At 37.5% G+C, this 20,861-nt stretch overlaps 2 protein-coding genes across 13 annotated transcripts in view; one reads left to right on the top strand and one right to left on the bottom strand.

The window, feature by feature from the left end:
- The window catches only part of MLH1 (mutL homolog 1), a 67,545-nt gene extending 59,574 nt beyond the window's left edge, over positions 1-7,971 (top strand). For 6 of the 7 annotated variants that reach the window (XM_087918201.1, XM_087918202.1, XM_087918200.1 and 3 more), the window contains 3 exons: positions 161-253; positions 1,137-1,250; positions 6,321-7,971. In XM_087918201.1, the coding sequence (XP_087774327.1) occupies positions 161-253; positions 1,137-1,250; positions 6,321-6,488 (375 nt within the window). In that variant the 3' untranslated portion in view covers positions 6,489-7,971. The remainder of the gene's footprint in view (positions 1-160; positions 254-1,136; positions 1,251-6,320) is intronic. The other variant, XM_026720597.2, reaches the window with a different exon arrangement.
- The window catches only part of LRRFIP2 (LRR binding FLII interacting protein 2), a 63,570-nt gene continuing 50,184 nt past the window's right edge, over positions 7,476-20,861 (bottom strand). For 3 of the 6 annotated variants that reach the window (XM_087918206.1, XM_087918207.1, XM_087918212.1), the window contains 8 exons: positions 18,553-18,645; positions 17,310-17,411; positions 16,953-17,085; positions 15,985-16,034; positions 14,704-14,824; positions 13,962-14,041; positions 13,241-13,345; positions 7,476-8,330 (listed from right to left, as the gene is read on the bottom strand). In XM_087918206.1, the coding sequence (XP_087774332.1) occupies positions 8,220-8,330; positions 13,241-13,345; positions 13,962-14,041; positions 14,704-14,824; positions 15,985-16,034; positions 16,953-17,085; positions 17,310-17,411; positions 18,553-18,645 (795 nt within the window). In that variant the 3' untranslated portion in view covers positions 7,476-8,219. The remainder of the gene's footprint in view (positions 8,331-13,240; positions 13,346-13,961; positions 14,042-14,703; positions 14,825-15,984; positions 16,035-16,952; positions 17,086-17,309; positions 17,412-18,552; positions 18,646-20,861) is intronic. The other 3 variants (XM_087918211.1, XM_087918208.1, XM_087918213.1) reach the window with 2 other exon arrangements.

The raw sequence follows: 20,861 nt of genomic DNA on the forward strand, positions 1-20,861 counted from the left end.
GATCTAATAGAAATAGCTTATAATGGGTTTTTATATATGCAACACTTGTTCTTTTATGTTTAATATCTTCATGTTATTTATCTTATTTGCAGTCATTTGAAACAAATGGCTTTATGGAATATGATGATGAAAATATGGTATGAAAACTTTCTGTTTACAGGAAGGAAATCTTACTGGACTGCCACTTCTGATTGATAATTATGTTCCTCCACTGGAAGGGCTACCTATGTTTATCCTTCGTTTGGCCACAGAGGTACGTTGAAATTCAGTATAAATTACTATTTTTTAAACTATATGCAGGCATGCTTAGATAGGTCATTTTTATTTCTTAATATTCAGCATGAGAAAAGAAGCAAAAAGGTGCAAAAACATATATCTGAACTGAGGCCCAACTGATAATAATTTATTTTAATATTACCAGTTCTGTCAAAGACTTAAATTATGGAAGACCTTAATACTGTTTTCCCAACCATTCATCCAACTTCTTAAATTACAATGGATTGCCAAATCTCTATCAAACATAGTTTCATTAATATACTTCCCATTTAAAAAAAGTTAAAATTGAAATAGATTTTGTAAAACATAACTATAATCATTAAAATCTTCGGCAATTTATTTCTATAAAGGTTATGATAGGATTGTTTGTTTAACTTATAACTTGCCTTTCCTTAAGGCAATGTACATAGGTCATTCTTCAACTTTTTCCCCACAAGAACCCTGTGAGGTAGCTTGGGGGTAGACTTGATTCTGGGTTTCCCAAGTCCTAGTCCAGCTCTTTAACCACCACACAATACTGGCTTACTTTCTTCCTTCTCGGAATATCTCTATTCATAGGAAGTAGAACCTGTAAATAGGTTATTTTTAATCCCCCCCAATCTTTTATATATTCTCAACTTTGTGTATGAAATATACTTATTATCAAGTTTAACATTACATACAAATGTAACCTAAACAACTAATAAAAATTAGATTAAAGAAATCAGAATGGAGTGTTTCAGTTTCTGATTGTCATATCACTACTATCACCCCTGCTAAAAGGTTAAAACTACAATATTCTTTATTCATAATAACTTGTCTTTGTAACTGACCAGTTCACTAAATCTAGAACTATACCTTTTATTTAATTTTTTTACCAGGTAAACTGGGATGAAGAAAAGCAGTGTTTTGATAGCCTTAGTAAAGAATGTGCCATGTTCTACTCTATTAGAAAGCAGTATATAATGGAAGATTCTGGTCTCACTTTTCAACAGGTATTGTCTATAGTAGTAAAAAATGAAAAGATCATTTTACACCTGTAGCCATCATGTATTGGAGTTACAATTTCCAGATTTTCCAGACACTTATCTTAGAATTTTGGAAGTATACATTTAAAAAGCACCAGTTTGGAAAGGCAAGAACATAAAAGCTATATTTGCAAATCTTGTACCTAGAGTATTAATATTTGTGTATTTATTTATTAAATGTATATGCTGGCCATCTTGCTAACAAAGTGATTTTGAGTAACTTACAGTGACATAAAAGCATAAATATAAAAGCATTAAAATTAAAAACCTTTAAGCAAAGGTTAAAAAGAAAAAACACATATGTTGCAGAGGTGACTTTTACCTCTGACTCAACTAACCATTTCTAGCACAGTGCTCCCCATTTGTGCTCCAAGCCAACAACCACAGAACCAGGTTTTAAAACTCTTCTGGAAGGCCTCTAGTTGTGGAATGTTACAGGAGGCCAGGGACATTGCAAAAGACGCTCTTCTGGGTCCTGTTAGCCAATTACTTGGCAGATGGAGTCCATAGAATGCTTTTTCTGAGTAAGTGGGGCAGGATAATCCCATTAGGCAACATATTTTCTTAGATAACCTGCTCCGTGCTATGAAGTACTTTAAAAGTGAATTATGAACCCTTGAATTATGAAGATAGAGATACTTTATTTTTTAATACCCCGGAAGAGGTTTATATTGCTAAAACATTTTGGCAGTAACCTTTTCCGTTAAGTAGATTTTAGTTCCTTCAGTAACCAAATACCATGTTTCCCTGAAAATATGACCTACCTAGAACGTAAGTCCTAGCTTGATTTTTGCACATGCACCCAGTATAAGACCTACCTCCAAAATAAGCCCTAAGGGACGGGGTGCATGGGTAAAAATTAAGCTAGGGTGGGGATGAAGGGTGGGGCTGCCCTGCTTACAAGACCTCACACACTACGACACCTGCCTCGACATGCAGGTCCACTTCTTCTGTGACTGCTTGCTGCTGCTCGTACATGTCGCCTGCAAGACCCTCTGCAGCCAAGAAATGAGGTCCAGATTGATGTGCGCGGTGCCTCCCTAGCCTTCGTTTTGCCATCAGAAGCTTTCCAGAAAGCCCTCTGCAGCCGATAACAGCCCTGGATCTGGCAAAACAAGGCCAGGGAGGCACTGCACGTCAATCTAGAGCCTGTTCCTTGGCTGCAGAGGACTTTCCGGAAAGCCTCTGATGGAGAAATGGAAGCAAGGGACGAATGCATGCAAGCAGCAAGCTGCTGCAGAATAAGTGGGCTTTTGTTGCTGCTGCCGCAAGGTGAGTCAATAATCAGACACCCCCCCCCCCCAAAATAAGACCCTTGTTTTTGGGGAAACACTATTACATCAGCTATATTGCATCACATCAGCAATATTACCTCATGTTATATTTTAGTACGTGTTTGTCTTTTTTCATTTTAGTGAAAACATAGTATGTACTCTTGGGGTAAGGGCTCTGAAGAGTATGTTCATGCAGTAAAATCTTAAGAAGTTTTTAGTTGAATTGGTCCTTGATCAAAAATTCAGTTATGCAAAAGCTTCACAGAATAATGCTAAAGTGATAATTGCCATGATGTTGCCAGAGTACCTTACTTGATCATTCTCCTGAAGATGTGTGTGCACAGATCAGCAAGGAGGTTAATTCAATAAAAAACAACAAAACAAAACACTGAAACTTAGTTAAGCAGTGGTGAAATTTCTGTCAAATCCAAATTTACATTATTAATGTAATCAACATAATTTGTGTACTTATGCAAATGACTCAAATCATCTAAAATATGTCAGTTGTGCCATTCTGCTGAGGATACTCAGTACTTGTTTATTAGCACAAGCAAGCCTAGTTATACAAGCTACACTGCATGTTCCTTGATGTACTGGAATTTTGCATTGTTTCTAAAATGTCATACAAGATCCTACTTATTGAAACATTGACTAAAATTAGCCTACTTGGATTCTTCCTGCCCACATAAATCTACCACTGAAGTGTTGTGGCCTTATGGCCTGATTAAGTCAGAAGTCAATACTGTTCTAGAAACTAAATAGGGAATCCTTTACCTGGATTGTAGAAAAATTGGAGCAAATTTTCTCATTACTGTAGTGGCAGCTTCTGTGTCAGATCTTTCCTGTTACCTAATAGTTTTTATAGTATTGTTTCTGTCCTGTACATTGATGCTAAGAGTCTGAAAAATCATTAAATGGTTTTTAAATTGCCTGCACATTTAAGACAATTTTGCATACATTTCTGTTTGTGTCCCATCCTTTGATGGCACTCTGAATTATTAGTTTCTTGATTAGCTGGTTTTATTCCAAAACTCATGTCTTTTAAAGGAGACATGTCCTCAGAGGGGGGAGTAGATATATATTCTCTATGCAAATTGCATTCAATTTTTTGTAATTAATGCACAAGCGTATGGAGCCATCTTTCTTTTCGTGGAATAACACTGGGGCAGCTATTTTTGGTCGGACGGGTTCAATGAAACTTAAATTTTTATCAATAAATGCTCTGAGCTCTTTCAGTTCTCTGGGAGACATGCGCTACATTTGTGGTTTTGGGAGTTTAGCCCCTAGTAGGATTTCGATAGCGCAGTCTGTGGCTTGATGGGGTGGGAGTTCATCACAAGCTTCCTCGCTAAATGCTTGGGCCAGATCCTGGTACTCATTGGGGATGTTAATGGGTTCAGCCGATTGTCCAGTCATGGCTGATTCTCTGTTCTCTGTCCCTTTTTTAATTCTTTCCTCTGAGCTATTTGCAAATATTACGTCTCTCTGGAATTGTACAGTTCCTGTCCTCCAATTTATTTTTGGATTCCATTTCTGCAGCCATGTGAGACCTAGGACTAGCGGCTCTTCCATTCCTGGGGCTACAATGAATGTGAGCATCTCCCTATGGTTTCCTAGTCTTATTTTCAATGGTTCTGTGATAAACCTGGCTGGCTCCCACCCACCCCGCCATAGTTCCATCTAATTGGCAGAAAGCGATGGGATTTTCCATTTCTTTCAGTTGGATCCCCAATTTCTCTGCAAGGGAAGGATTTATTAGGCATTGGGTGCATCCCGAATCCAGCAACACTGCAACTTCCTCTAAGCAGAAGCTATACTATGTTTTCTAAGTGCATCAGTTGTTTTTCACAATGTAACAGCTGGCTTAAGGACTGAATCAAAAGTGTTCTAGATCCCCATCTGCCTATGTTTACTCTGTTGTTTAGGATTTGCAGTTATCTTACTGGCTTGTAAGAGACATCTGCTTTTTAGAAGCTTTTTGTACTTCTTGCCTTTGTATAATTGCTTTTCTTGTTACTTTAATTTAAAAATGAAGTCTTCCTTTCTTGTGCCAGTGTCTGGAGGCACTATACAAATAAAATAATTTGTTTGGCAGAATGAGCAATTTTACTTAATTGACTCTCAATAATTTTTTCAGAAGATACTTTAGAAGAACCTATTTATTTTCAACTGTAGTCAGCAAGTCAAATATCGAACAGTCTGTGCTATCAGTAGATCATGTCTAGTTATAAAGTCTAATGTATTTTGATCTTTCAAGGGTTTGAACTTAAGAGTTCTCTCTTTTGTGCACCCTTATGTGGCTGAGCAAATAGCATTTGCCTTTGGAGAGAGAGCATTTTCTGTCAGAGAGGAGGAAAGCTGTAAAAGTTGCTCTTTCAATTTTCAATATTTTAACAGATGGATCCTTTGAGATGCAGCCAACTGCTATAGAACAGGGATATCAAACTCAATTTCATAAGGGCCAGATCAGCATTGTTGTTGTCCTCCCGGGTGGGGGGTGTGGCCAGGGGAGGGGCATGGCCTGGGTGGTTGCGGCTGACTGGGTGTGGTCTGCTTGATGTCGCTTGTGTGGGTGGTGCCTGTGGGGTTGGGGAGGGAATCCAGAGGTCTCCATTGAATGGGGCAGTGGGCGGGAGGCTCGTCCTGCAGGATGAAATGAGGCAAGGCAGAGGGCATGGTAGCTACAGCTGGAAACCTGTCAGCCACTACGTGCTCTCCACCCTTTGTGTGCGAGGGGATAGTTTCCGGCTGTAGCCGCAGCCTGCCAGCCCCTCAGCTGATGCACACTGAGGCTCTGGAGTCCACTGCCACCACCAGGTTGGCCGGAGGTGGGAGGAATGTGATGCAGACCACTGGACATGCTTACTCTGTCCCACTGTTTGTTTTGGCTTGCAGTTGGAGAGCAGGTCGCCACTGGTCATCTTGGCCCCTTTGCAGGTCTTATCAGAAAGTTGTAAAAGGTGATTGCATGAGCCCAGAACACAGTAACTATCATAAATACAAGTCAGTTGCTAAGCATCCAATTTTTGATCACATGACCACAAGGATGCTGCCATAGTTATAAGTGTGAAAAATGGTAATAATTCACTTTTTTCAGAGCTTTGTAACTTTGAACAAAGTTAACTAAATATTACAAGTTGAGAAACTACCTAAATACTGAAATGGGTGCTCAGGCTGCACACCACCACTGGTCCATGGCACACCAGAAACCAGGCTGTACAAACAAGCCAAGCCTCATCTGTGCACACACAAGATGTAGACAGCACATGAAGCCACTTCCTCTCCTGGTCCACTAATAGAACTCTCTAATAGAACCAGTCCCTGGCACCAAAAAAGTTGTGGGCTGCACTACTAAAGCAACCAGGTATTAGATTTATGGGAATTTTGTTCTATTTGCATTTTTGTCAGCCTATCCACTTTGCTCAGACTGTTACATAAAGTAAAAAAACATTCATTTGTATCATACTATAGGCAACACTTGACAGGGAAAAGTTGCAAAATGTTCATTTTTGCATGGATCTTTTGTAACTAATGTATAATCATTCCAAAAATGATAAAAAATTGAAAATTGTAAAGTGATTGAACAAATTAACTGTTGACATTTAGGCATATCTCTAATTATTGCTGCATTAATATAATGATTTTTACAAATTGAATTATCAATTAATCTAAAAAGGCATATTATATAGATTGTTATTCAATAATGCACATGTTTTAAAACTTTACTATGAACTCTGACGTGTTGTTAATATTGCTTTTACAGGTTGAAGAACCTGGAAAATGTATGAGATCGTGGAAATGGACAGTGGAACATATACTCTACAAAGCTTTTCGGTCATACCTTTTACCTCCTACAAATTTTAGAGAAGATGGCAATATTTTACAACTTGCTAATCTATTTGACTTGTACAAAGTTTTTGAGCGATGCTAAATGCAGATATTTATTCTATAATATTTAATCTGTTTTCTTTCTCATTATAAACTTTAATCAGTTAATCACAAACTTCTGCATAAAATGACTATATTGTATGGTTAGAAAATTAATCCACTATTGTTCAACATTTCACAATATCCACATATTGTACAATGAGCAAACAAAAACTTAATTAAACTCCTAGATTTCTGTTTATAACAAAAATGTAAGATTTAAATCCTCATACTACTATTAGTGAACCGTACAATTGATGAATTGGAAAAATATGGAAGACCAGAATTCTCTTTTCTTGATCCTATTTTAGTATTTCTGCTGGCAGATAGTCTGGGAATAGGTGATTAGAGCATCTTTGAATGTAAAGGATCAAATTTTATATGGAAATATAGATAGTGCTCAACTTACGATCGGAAATGAAAACCAAGTTTTTGTTGCTAAGCAAGATAGTTAAGTGAGTTTTGCCCCATTTTATGACCTTTCTTGCCATAGTTGTTAGGTGAATCACTGCTGTAACATAGGTGTTAAGTCAACGTGGCTTGCCCATTGACTTTGCTTGTCAAGAAATTGCAAAAAGTGGTCACATGATCCTGAGACACTGCAGTCATCATAAATACAAGTCAGTTGCCAAGCATCTTAATTTTGAACACGTGACCATGGGGTTGCTGCAATGGTCATGTAAAAAATGGTCACAAGTCACTTGTCAGTGCTGTTGTAACTTTGAATGGTCACTAAACAAACTGTTGTAAGTCAAGGACTATCTGTATTAGAAATTAGCAATTTTCTTAGTAATATAATGAATATAAACAGATTCTGTTCATATAATTTTTACTTAATTATATCCTGTCAAGTTTATTATTCAAGATAAGTAGCAAACATTTTCAGTCTGTAGTGTTTTGAGTTATATGGGAGGATAAAAATTCTTAGAATTAGTACATTAAAAAGCTCAACAATGAAAATGCCAGAGAACATTAAGACAAGAGACACCCATGCTATGCAGTGTCCATTTAATAGGTTTATACCTGTCACATTTCTCCCACCCACATTTCACTCCTCACTTAAGCATCGCACACATCAGGTTTCACACACTAAATAACAAATCTTGCACACTCTTACATTAAGAATAGGGAAGGTCTTAGTTGAAATTTCAAGTGTCCATCACCATGCAATAAAGCAGATTTTATACAGTAATTTCTATTTTATATAAATTTAAATATTGTACAAAAGTGTTCCATAAAAATGTATAAAATTTAGCAAACAAGACTCCAATTGTATTTTAAAATAAATGGTATTTGTTTCCATATTTTGTTCTAATTTCATTGCACTATATTAAAGGCACGTGTATACCATGTGAGGATTTTGAGCACATAATTGGTTAGTTTGTTGTGAAGCATACTCTTGAATTTGTGCATTTTTTTCCAAGCACCAAGCATTAAAGCAATTGAAAATAATTCAGAGAATAAACTTGATTTCACAAGTGTAAAAATAGTAGTTTATATAAAGTAAGTCAACCATAGAGTATTGGGCTCCATCAGATTTTTGAATTAAGCTGCTAAAACTCATCAACGGCATGGAGATGTAAGCGAATTTCCCATTTGTTCAAATTAAAATATTTGCCACTTAATTATGAAACAAACTCACTGAACAGCTTTGTTTTCAAATTTATGCCAAGGAAAGTCTATATTAAAATAAGCTCAAGCATTTCAAGGAGCAGCACATTCTTTAGTTTCCTTTCTATTGTTGAGATAGCAGTGCAGTTCGATTTGCCTTCATTTTCTCTAACCGTTTCACTAAATGACTGTTGGTCATCTCCATTTCTTCTATCCTATCCAATGCTGTTCTTAACTAAAAAAAAAAAGGGAGACAAAAGTTAGTTTTGAGAAAATCAACGCAGCGTCTAAATATATCATAAAACTACAAAATGTTTTTGTTGCAGCTTTTTTATTGAAACAAGGTCCACAATTAATTCAGATCTAAAACTCTTTGCTTACAAAAAAGATTTGAAAGCATTTTAGCTCTATTAGGTTTAGTAGCATCAGGTTAAACAATTAAACTAGGTAACAAAAGATAAACTTATGCAGCAGCTAACTTATGAAACTGACAATACTAAAATTTTCATGTAAGTCATAACTCAATTGCTTTTCTTTACACTTTTAATATCCGCTATCAAATACAAAGGTAAAGAAATCACTCAGAAGACGGAGCACATGAGTATGCTTTTTGGCAACACACACAGGGTACCTATGTTTTCATTCACTATTCCACTGCATTCTGAGCCAGCTGTAGTTTTCAAAGAGACAAACATGAAGAAGTAGTCTAATCTTGAAATAGCATTATTTGTTACCAATAGAAGCTCTCTTATTTGCCAACACTGGTTAAAAATTCCACTTGTCATGAAGGCTTCTCAATTGCCCATGCCAAATCTAGGATGAACTCCAAGATGGAAACCTGGTCTTTAGATAAAGTATCACCAAATCCAAATTCCAATCCCCAGAACTGGCAATAAATGTCCAAATTAATGATACCTCATGATCTTGGATATATACAAAGACTTTTGAGATGTCCAACCTGCTTCACAGAAAAAAATATATCACTGGGTATTGTTTCATGTCAAACTGGAAATTCAAGTCTATGTTTGTCATTTTTCCATTCTTTCAGATGCTAAAGTAGGACATAAGCCTTGTAACATCTCCTAAGTACATGGAGTCATCCAGGACATGGCTGTCCCTAAGGTGCTTTTCAAAAGGCAACTGAACTTTATTTTTCCTTTAAGATGTTTTGCTTCTCATCCAAGAAGCTCCTTCTGGAGAAGCTTCTTGGATGAAAAGAGAAACATCTTCAAGGAAAACCTAAAGTCCAGTTGCCTTTTGAAAAGCACCTTTGGGCTCTCCCAAGCCAATCCCCAAAAATCAAAGCAAAAATGCCCCAATGCTACTTTCTGAGAGACTGGAGCAAACAATAGGACTCTCTACCCTTTAAGAAGCACCTGAGAGACCGCAGAAATAACAAAATTGCATATCTCTAACATTCCTTGAAGGCAAACTGCAACAAAGCTACAAAACCCACAGTAGAAAGGATTTCAGTAGTCAATTTCCTGCAAAAGTACCTGGATTTGCAAGCACCATCATTTTGACTAAACATACAATTCAGTGTATATTTGTGGTGGGATTCAAATAATTTAACAACAGGTTCTCTACCCTAATGACGGTGGACTGTGGGTGTGGCCAACTTGATTGGTCTCCTTACTCCAAGTCACAATAAAATAGCACTGTTCCAATATTTAGAATAGAATAGAATAACAGAGTTGGAAGGGACTTGGAGGTCCCTCTCCTTAGGCAGGAAACCTACACCACTTCAGACAAATGGTTATCCAATCTCTTCATAAAATCTTCCAGTATTGTAGCATTTACAACTTCTGGAGGCAAGTTCCACTGATTAATAGATTAATTACACTAACCAAAGAGAAGAAACCTAGGACTAAGAAGAAATTTCCTAAGGGTGAGACCAATTAACCAATAGAATCACTTGTCTTGAGAAGTTGTGGGTGCTCCATCATCACTAGAAGCATTCAAAAAGAGTAAAGGGGACAGAGAGGGAGGGAGAGGTGGGAAAAAACGAAAGGAGATTTCTTCAACAACCAGTTCTCCAAACTGCTTAGAAAGTTAACAGATTCTAGCGAATAGGTGAGAACTGGTAGAATTCCACCACTAGTAATAGAGCAACACTGTTTAATAGTTCCAAAGAAATCCAACTATCCAGTAATCTGTAGATGAAGAAGAAAAGCCATCCTTTTTCTCAGAATAAATTTAAATTCATGATTTATTCATAATTTTTCCTTTAATGCTCAGAAAAGGCCTACGTGAAGACATCTCCACTTTCTGGAGATATGGTCTTTTCTAAAACATTGGCAGATGCTTCTAATCAAGCTATTGTTCAATGGATCCTAACCATAATTGAGAGATTTTATTTAGTGAGTCTATCTATCAGTATCTGACTTTGGACTGGCTATGACTGAGGTTAAGACCAAACCAAGGAGAATGGATATTCAAGAGTAGGTTAAGAATGTATGTTTCTCACTCTGTATTCAGGAAACGTGCTAGCTTGGGAACAAAATCACTTGAGTGGGCAAAACAATCCCCAAATACAAGGACTCCTCAACTTATCTGTAACCCCCCTGTTGTGAATGCCTTCAAAGTCACCCTTCAGGATAGTAATGCTTTCATATTAAGATTGAAAAACCAAATAATGTTTGCTAGGATTTAACCCAGTGATTTTAGATTCACTAAAAGAATAGGATATAGTCTATGTATTTCTGTTTAAATATGGCACAGGTGACATTGGAAACCTTGCTGTTGGAGAGTAAACCAAGGAGCTAACAAGACTGTGTAATGTACCCAACCCAGATTACATGTTATATATCTGGTTATACAGCATGCATCACTTCTCAAAGAAGACAGAAAAGTGAGGTGGCATTAGAACTATATGCCAAACCTTTTGGGGTTTTTTTGTACCACAATGGAATAAAGAGATCTCTTAATTTGTTAAGAGCTTACACCCTCTTGTTCTGAAAGAGGACTTCAACAGAATAATGTCTTCAGTACCAGGATCTTGAAGGAAGCAGAAATTATGCTTGAGGAATCCAATAAATAGACGTACAACTGGTTTGTCAGCTAATTGCAAGTCCATCTAGTGGTGGTGCTATCCCACTTTTTTCTAGCTTACTAAGAAGTAGGTTGTGGTCTACTTTGTCGAATGCCTTGCTGAAATCTAAATATATTATGTCCACAGTATTTTGCTGGTCTACTAATTTAGTCACTGTGTTGAAGAATGAAAATAAGATTGCTTTGGCATGATCTGTTTTTAACAAACCCGTGCTGACTGCTAGTTATTACTTTACTTGTTTCTAGATGTTGGCAGATCTGTTTTTTATTATCTTTTCCAGTATCTTCCTGGGTATTGATGTTAGGCTGATTGGTCTATAATTTCCTGGGTTTGTTTTTTCCCATTTTTGAAGGCAGGAACCACATCGGTTCTTTTCCAGTCCTCTGGTAATTCCCCGGTGCTCCAGGATTTTTGAAAGATATGGTGCAGTGGTTCTGAGATGACCTCTGGCAGCTCCTTTAAAACTCTTGGCTTGCGGTTGGAGAGCGGGTCGCCACTGATCATTTTCTCAGCTCCCTCACGGATCTTGCCCTGTGTATAGAACGTGTTTCCCTTGCACATTTGACCACAGCAGCCCACAGCAGGCTGAGGTGTACGAAGGGAATGCAGTCCAATGCTGGCCAAGGACAAGACCCGCAAGGGAACCAATACAACCATCAGCAACCTTCTTTCCAAATGCAAGCAAAACAGACAGCAGGACGTCATGGTGGCGGCAGTAACCAGAAGCAGCAGCACAGGGGAGAGGCACGCAGCCTGCTTGCTGGGTGCACCAGGAAACCATCTTTCCCACCCTAGCCACATGGGATGGAGCAGACATGTCTGGTGGTCCACATCATGTGCCTTCCTGGCTCTGCCTGCTGCCACCACACTTGCTTTTTTGAGAGCCAGGGGGCAAAGCCCCTGCTGCCGGACACCTCCCCCCCACATGCAGACACACACAGACACACACCTGAAAGGCCAGAAGAACAGAGGAGAAGCAAGCCTGCTGGATCCCAGTCACATGCAGGTGTGTCTGGTGATCCACATTATGTGGCTCCCCCCGAGTCTGTCTGCAGCCACCACACCTGCTTCTTGGAGGACCACATGCAAGCCCCTGCTGCTGGACACACACACACACACACACACACACACACACACACACACACACACCTGAAAGGCTGGAGACGCTTATCTTTAACCTGGTAGCATCCACACCGGGATGGGGTGAGCCAGCCCGCCACCTCCTATGCGCATACTGGGATGGGCCGTGCCTGTGCATGCATGCTCCTGTTGCCTCCTGTGCGCACACCAGGACAGCCACGCAGGCCAGATCCAACCACATTGTGGGCAGCATCCAGCCTGCAGGCTTTCAGTTTGACACCCCTGATCTAAACTATCTATATCCTTAATGGCGAACCTATGGCATGCTTGCTGGAAGTGGCACTCAGAGACACCTCTCCAGGCATACCCGTTGGCTCTTCTGGTTCCAGCGTGCACATGCACACCATCCAGCTGGTCTTTGCATAACCAGAAGAGCATCTCCGCCAACTGGTCTTTGCGTTCACATGCGCGTTACAAACTGGAAGACTAGGTGACTGGCATGCATGTGTGCACCAGGAAGCTAAGCTTCCAGTTTCTGGCGCTCCCACGCAGTGCGCTGAGGAGCTGCTCTTCCAGTTTTTGGTGCACATGTGCATGCTCCAGTTTCAGCACTTGATGCCAAAAAGGTTCACTACCATTGATCGATATGAATAGGAGGTGTTAAGGGTAGAATTTGGCAATATCTTCTTCCCAGAGACCTCATATTCCCATTTGTATATTTGGGAGGTTTCAAGGAGTGATGAAGGAAAATTGCACTGCTGGAAATGGATTATGTTATTGCTAAATATTTAATAAGCCTGATCTTGGCTGCTGAATTCTGCAAATGATTTTGTTTCTGGCAGTCTTGCAAACATAAAATTTCACACCACAATTGTAAGAAACCTACAGACAGAATATTTATACTACTTTGAAGTAATGTCAAATATCGCTTTAAATATAGCACATATTATTCACAGCTCAATTACTATACTATTACAAATCTGTTTTCACTGAAAGGAAAAGGAGACACTTACCTCTCGCTGAAGTTTTCTCTTTTCTGCTTTCAGTTCATCTTCTACTTTTTCTGCATTTTCTGCAGCATTTTTATATCTCACCACCTGTCCTTCAAGTCTTAAAACCTAAAAGACCAATGATTTGTTTATCTTCCCATATGCAAGGAAGACTCAGTGTAACTTTGACTTTTCCTTAAAAGCACTAAATGGAAAACATTTACGTTTCACTGTTCCTCCCAAGGAACCAATGCAAACACCAATGGAGTCAAGTGATATAATCATACCCAGAAACTCAATAGAATACTAATTCAAATGAAATGCAAACATGGCATTGATATTATCACTGATTATAAGTAAAAATTTTCCCAATGTAAACGTTTATGTGCACTATTTCTAGATCTGATATAGTTTTCTTGGGCAGAGGGTTGCACTAGATGGCCTACAGCACAAAGTCCCTTCCAACTCTATTAATCTGTTAGATAGTCCTCTTTTCATTTCTTTTAACTTGAGATGGCCAAATATCTTTCCTGGCCATTAGCTCATATATAGAGCACTTACACTATGTGCTTGAAGACTGGTTCTCTTTAGAAAATATCAAATCCTGTACATCACTGGCCTGATAATATAGTGATAGGATTCCCATACTAGTAGTGCAAGAGAGACATCTTATGTGATGAATTAGGGGAGACAAGGTATAGAGCCCTTAAATTTGAAATATATCAACATCTTAAAAGATACCTACATTTTGTTCCAAAGTAGTTATATCTTGTTCAGCTTTTGAAAGTTTAAATTTGAAATCACTTATTTGTCTGTTGGCATCTCCTAGGGACAATAAAATTTAGAATTTAAGGACTGTAAATCAACCTTCCAAATTCTCTTCAAATCAAATTTTTACTTATTGCAAATGTTTGTTGTGGAGAGAAAAAGAGCACTAAATGTGGCAATTAAGTAACTCTGGAGACTGGTATTTTTCAACATTTATTCCTGAAAGGTCATGAGATGAATGCTTAAGATCTCAGGAGTTCAGTCAACATTTTTATTGGAATATAAAAAGCAGAATGACTTATGTAATAGTATTTTGATCTTAAATACAATAAAAATGTGGTTATTTAAAAATAACTGACTGCTAGATCAAAAGGTTATACAAATTAACAGTCAAGATATTTCTCATAGTGTCAGTAGAGAATGTAACAACTCAAATGAGAAACAGATTTTCTTTCTGTACTTTCCATTCTCTCTGGTTATGACAAGAATTCTATAAATTTCACAACTGGAACCAGCCTTTGCTTATTTTCCTTAATATTCCCTCATTTTACTTTAAATTGTACCTTATACATCTAAAACTATATACATATACTTTCATTAAATCTGCTTTATTTATCATCTGGTATAAAATTACAAAATTCAAACTGAAAATTTGCATAGAAATCAAGACATGACTATTTAAAGTGCATCTCCTTTGAATACTGAATGAATTAACATACTCTGCATTTCAATTAATTGCAAATCAGAACCATTTTCCAGTCCTGTTAAATCAGAATTTGTGCTTTCATTCTTAGAGGATTTCTGCCGTGCCTCTTCCAATTGCAATTTCAGTTTTTTAATCTGAAATTAAAATAACACAATATTTTCAGTATTTCATTTCAAACTTTATTTATTCTTTATCTAAAATGAATGGATATCATATTTAACAAATAATTAGCATCTACTGCTATAATCGGGAATCTAGTGTGATTGTTTTCAGCTTTAAATAAATCTAAGGATTTGTCTGAACAGGATCTGCTACTCCAATAAATTGACAATTTAGCCGGGGATAGCATCCATTAAAATGCTAAAATTATAGGAAAAATTGTTGTGAATATCTGCATTGAATAAATTGCCATGTTCTATGAATGGTTTTAACTAAAACAAAAATTCTATTGAATAGTTTTATGAATGTTTTGTTCTCTGCAGATGTAGTCAATATGGTATAAACAGGGATTGGTATTAGGGAGAATTTGTGAGATGATTTTGATCCATCACTAAATCTCAGCTCAACCTACTGCGCAAGGCTGTAATTTTTAGTAACAAACAGAAAAAATTAAATGCACGATTAAGAAGCTGACATCTAAATATTCTTATATTGAGTTAAACTTAAGTGTATATGACATCACTTCAAATGTACATTTTTCTGCCTACATCCACATTTTTGGGGATATAGCTTTAAATATACTATTCAAAGGTTAAATGGATGTGGCACTAAGCATGCTATTCAAAGGCTAAACTATTTCCCATAATTAAGTTTTAATTTAATAACAAAGTGCAGTTGGTTTATGACCTCCAGAGTTAGCATTATTTCTTTAGGCTATAATTCTGTTGCTACTTAAGCAACAGAAAGTTAAGGTGGAGATTATCCTGTTTTACAGATAAGATCAGATTGTTATATATTTTTTAAGTACAGCAATATGATCTTTCATTTATAAGACAATTTTCTATCTCCAGTTTAACTTTTTCCCACAAGTTTTCCATTATAAGCTTAGAATTCAACATATGTAAAGCCCCTCCTGGATCATCCTCCATCAATAAGCAGTCAGAAGAAAATACAGGAAAAAAAATCCTACATGAATCCTATGGTTCCTGGATGATTGCAGAAGCTACAGGATTATATTCTAAGCAAATAGCTAGCTGTGGAGGTCATAAAGCAACTGTACTTTTTGTTATTTAATTAGAAACTCATTATGGGAAGTTGTTTATCTCTTCAATTTAGAAACTTTCAGGAGACTTACCTGTGATAATAACTCTTCCTTTTCTCCTGCTAGCTTTCGTAGCCTAACATCTAGAACAAACAAATAGTTTAATTTCCCAAATTGGCTTTTGAAGAATACTTGAATTCCATCTGAAGAATTTGAGGAGGGTGACTTGGGAAAACTGAATTACAGCAAGATCACTTTAAAAATTGTAATTTTTGTAATATAGGGCCAACATAAGCATTTAGGTTCATTAACTCTTATATAGTAATCCTCACTTACCAACTGCCCTGTTCAGGGATTATTCAAAGTCACCTGTGCAGAAATAACTTTACAACCAATGCCTGCATTTATAACCTTTGCAGTATCTCTCAGTCATCTGATCACAATTACAGTCAATATACATTGTATCTATTGTTTTTCTCTCTCCCCCTCTGCACAGTGGAGAGGTTGGAGAGAAGGGATTACAAGAGAGTAAGCAGGCAAACAATGGGGAATATAGTCAAAAGAATATACTTATTTCAGTAGGTGTGAGGACACTACACAAACAGTCCAGTATTCCTTAGCGTGTGCCCGCTTACTTTTTTGTAATCTGGTCCTCTCCTATGAATATAAATATTAATTGCCTTCTGGTTAATTATCCCAACACCAAGATGAATATTCCAAAGAGGAAGCATGTGATTAGGAGACAAACAAAAGTTTAAGATGTGAAACTGATTAGTCTTGTCAGCTTCCAGCCAGCTATTTCAATGCAGCGTACTTGGAATACTTTCTATAGGAAGTATTCTAATACACAGCAACTTAAATTTAAATATTTAAAAACAGAAATTTATTACACGTCTACAGACATTTTGTAAGCCTGAAAAGATTTATGAGGTCTGGAACCAATTACACAGAACTAAAGGGCTAATCTGTCTAAAAGTACAATTCTTTTGGTATACTTTTTAAATTTATATCCATTGAGGCCACAATATAATGTTAATCTTTTAAGAAAACGCTTATTTTACCTAGTGGTCCTTCCCCTGCTGATTCCAAAACTTGAGCAGCTTCTTGTGATACAACTGTAATTGTACCAATTACTGGTTCATGGTTAATATCACCATTTGGAGTGACTTCTGGGATTATTACTAATCCATGTTTCTGGGGGGGTGGGAAAGCAACATTAACAATATCTATCAGAAAATTTTATTTTACAGATAAACTCTTTACTTAACTGACATAATCAAAAATACAACATCATTGCTTCCATACATGAGTTTGTAGAAAGGAGAAAACGATGTGGTAATGATGGTGTACTTTCCATTACATTATCTATGCTCTGATTCCCCAATCTACATTTGTAAGAAGTACTACTGCTAACATACCTCTCCTCTCTTCATTGTTTCCTTCATATCAGCCAGCTCATCTCTGAGCTCATCTCGCTCAATTCTAATGCAGTCAAAATATTCTTTTTGTCTCTCTAGAGCCTGGTTACAGCAAAGTAGCACAAAGAAAATAGTATAGAAAAAGAATGTGTGATAGATAAGAGATTTCTTGTAAATACAGGAACAGGACTAAACAAAAAGAAGAAAAAGCCTCACATAAATAATCCTGTGCTTGCCACAAAAGTCATATCCAGCACAAGAATTCCTCAGTTATAATGGGTCTGTCAAATATGTATCTAGTTTTATTCATTATATTACAAATATACTTTAAATGTAATTCCAATGTAGTATTTCTTCCACACTCACTAAGCCTATCATTCTCACAAATAAATCCCAATCCCAACATTTTATAAAATATGAAATATATCACATAAATTATGGCTGAATTGAAATTTGGTCATTCATATGTAGTTCAGACGTACTAAAATTAATGCAACTAAAAACCATTAATTTTGGTAATTCTACTTTGCAATTAAAACTGTACCAAATCACATTATGTTTATTCAAATCCTAGAACTATACTGAGCAAGAAAATATAATCCTCTGTGATACATTAAGATTTTCAAATATAAACACTTGGATCTTGTGGGTACAAAATTATATGTATGGTATTATGATTTTCAATTTAAATGAACCAATGTTGTCAACCAGAGTTTTTTGTGAAAGAAAATTAAAAGAAAAAGGGAACCATATGGTTTCCAGTTTCTATCCAGACAGAGCCCTAATTCTAATTTGTGTGCTAGATTTTATATGATACCTGTTTCCCAGAAGCCAATCAGTTAGCAAATTGGTAAGCTTTTAAATAGTTTCCCCAGCGGTCCACCAATCAGTAGATTCCCAAGAACTATGGAATGAAGAGAGAACTGCATCTACAGGTAATCCATACAGATGGCTCATATCCACCATTCCACCTATATTTCATTTTTAATCATAAACACTAAGCATCCAAATACAAAACTTAACTGCAACACTGAAAGTACTGAGAAATCATCAAATGTAGATGCAGTATATCCTCTTGAATGGCATTTATTATCTAGTATCTAGCATTAATTTGTTTTATCTAATTTACTGCTATATTTGTAATTACTATATTCAGATCCCCTGCATACCGAAACCATTAACAATCTTGTCAACATTTGCCAGTCTATTCCTAATCATTTTTCACCTCAGAATAATCTCATACCCCAATTTTTTTATCTTTCCAATTAACTGTCTCCTGGAGGTCAAACACCTCTTTGGATATAGATTCTATTTTCTGCTGCATGCGCTGGTTCTCCTGCAGTAAACACAGGGAGAAGAATAAAAGAAGAGGAAAAACAAGTAAAGGGAATTACAAAAAGATAAAAAGAAGTGAGTAAATAAGCCAAAGAAACATGAAAGACAGAGGTTTTATGAACAAAAATTTGAAGGGTAGAATTACAAACAGATTTAGGATTTACCCACAACTGTCTAGCATTACAGACAGTCCTTGATTTATAACTATTCATTCAGTAACCATTCAAAATAAAGATAGCACTGAAAAAAGAGATTTAGGACCCATACCCAAATTTATGGATACTGTAGCAATTTGTGCTCCACCTGGCAATCCATCCACAATTATGACCAATCACAAGGATGCTGCAAAGACCTCGCCACCATCTCCCCTATCCTGCCTTGCTGGGTCCCGCAGATCTTGCATCTGCTTCCCATTCCACTGAGTTCTACACTGTCTTCCCCAATCCGCATCATAGCTTGATCACTTACCTTTTAGGATAAATTTCCTTTAGAAAGCAGCTACTCTGCCACATGGCCATTCTGCACAGTTGTGGCTGCATTCACTGTCCCAAAAACGGGCATCATTTTGGGAGTGGCCACAATTCCAATGATGCAGGAAGGGGAGCATGGGAAGGGAATGGGGGAGGTCATGGGAAGCCTAGCAGAGGCTACATCTGAACTGAAGGTTCTGCAGTGCAAACCTGGGCATGCACTAGGTCTCCTAGGGCTTCCTCCACCTCCTTGGCACCTCAGGCTCTGCTAATAACTATAACAGGGAGAGCAGTGATTGGGGTCATTAAGTGAGGTAGTCACATAGGTACCTCATATAATAACTTTCACAATTTCTGTACATAATTGGCAAGTTAAAGTTCCATTATGATTTTAAGTCGAGAACTACCACAAATATATGTATAAACATATAATTTTACCAATACATTAATATTCAAAATTTTAAAATATTGGTATAATGTCACTTTTACGTTATATACTAGTTCAGCGTGGCTGCTACAGGTTGTGCCATATGTTTTTAATACACACAACATAGCAACTTCCTCAACTTTATATTACCACATTATACATAGCTTGTCAGCTTTGGAAGCCATATTAACAGCAGAAGCTTCCATGCTGCCACATTCCTGTGCCTGGGAAATAGGGAGGGGGGATTTCATGGAGGGTATGTAGTTAGACATACCTAACATGGAGGGTATGTAGTTAGACATAATAGCATCCTTCTTTTCGGTCAAGGTCATGGTCTTCCTGCACCTGGATGAGGAGTGGTTTAAGGAGTGTCTCGAATTGGGGGAGGATGGTGATTGGACCATATGATGAACTGATGGATGTGGAGTGTGAATTTGGCTTTTTGAATTACTGAGGGAAAACCTGTAACTGTCAGATTCAGGTTTTCCCAGATGTGCCAGTATGACAACTCTAATAAAGTGGAACTTTTAGAAAATGTCTGTCTCAGAGTTTTTGGTTGAAGTTTGGTTTTGCTGGAATGCTGACATTAACGTGAATCCCTAAATTGTCCAACAGCACTCTGACTAGGGGGCTGTCCGGGGTCCTGAGCCCCAAGTGCCGATCTGCCAACCAGGCAGTGCGAAGACTCAGGGAAGATGGAGGAGAGTGTTCACAAAAGGAGCCGTGGGAATGGATACAAATGTCAGGACTCCGGTAGTAACCCCCATTTAAATCATGAGCCTCTAGCCTGATTTTCAAAGCTCAAAGAAGATTTATTAGGAGAAGATATGCCGGTGCTACCGACCCTAAAGATATGCCGGTGCTACCGACTCTGAGACACATCATTCATTGTCATCCTTGACCCTGGTTTTCCTCCACCCCCTGGGTGTATCATGATTCATATTCTTCAATGGGACACATCCATAGTCAAGAATCATCAATCATACTCTCCAGTTAGAATTTTGCGCAGCGGAAACGTCGATCACCTGGAAACTATCTATGAAACATCCATGGAATGCAGTTTCGTTTTTGCAGCTACTCCCCCCTCCCTTTCTGTTGGCACCTCTAAAAGACCCGAGGAAATATTTTATGAGTTGACATCTGAGATCTGGTATTCTCCTTCTGAAGAAGTGGTGTGAACCATTGAAGCTGCAGAAGCAGAATGAAGGTTAGGTGCTTGGCCCAAGGAGACGGATTCCTGGAATAGTTGCCAGTCTGATCCAGCTTCAGAGATGGGACCAGAGGAAAGGCCTCCTGAATACTGATCAGACTCCAGCCCAA

This window comes from Pseudonaja textilis, chromosome Z (assembly GCF_049901715.1).
Source record: "Pseudonaja textilis isolate UNSWEBS1 chromosome Z, rPseTex1.2, whole genome shotgun sequence".
Taxonomy (NCBI): Eukaryota; Metazoa; Chordata; class Lepidosauria; order Squamata; family Elapidae; genus Pseudonaja; species Pseudonaja textilis.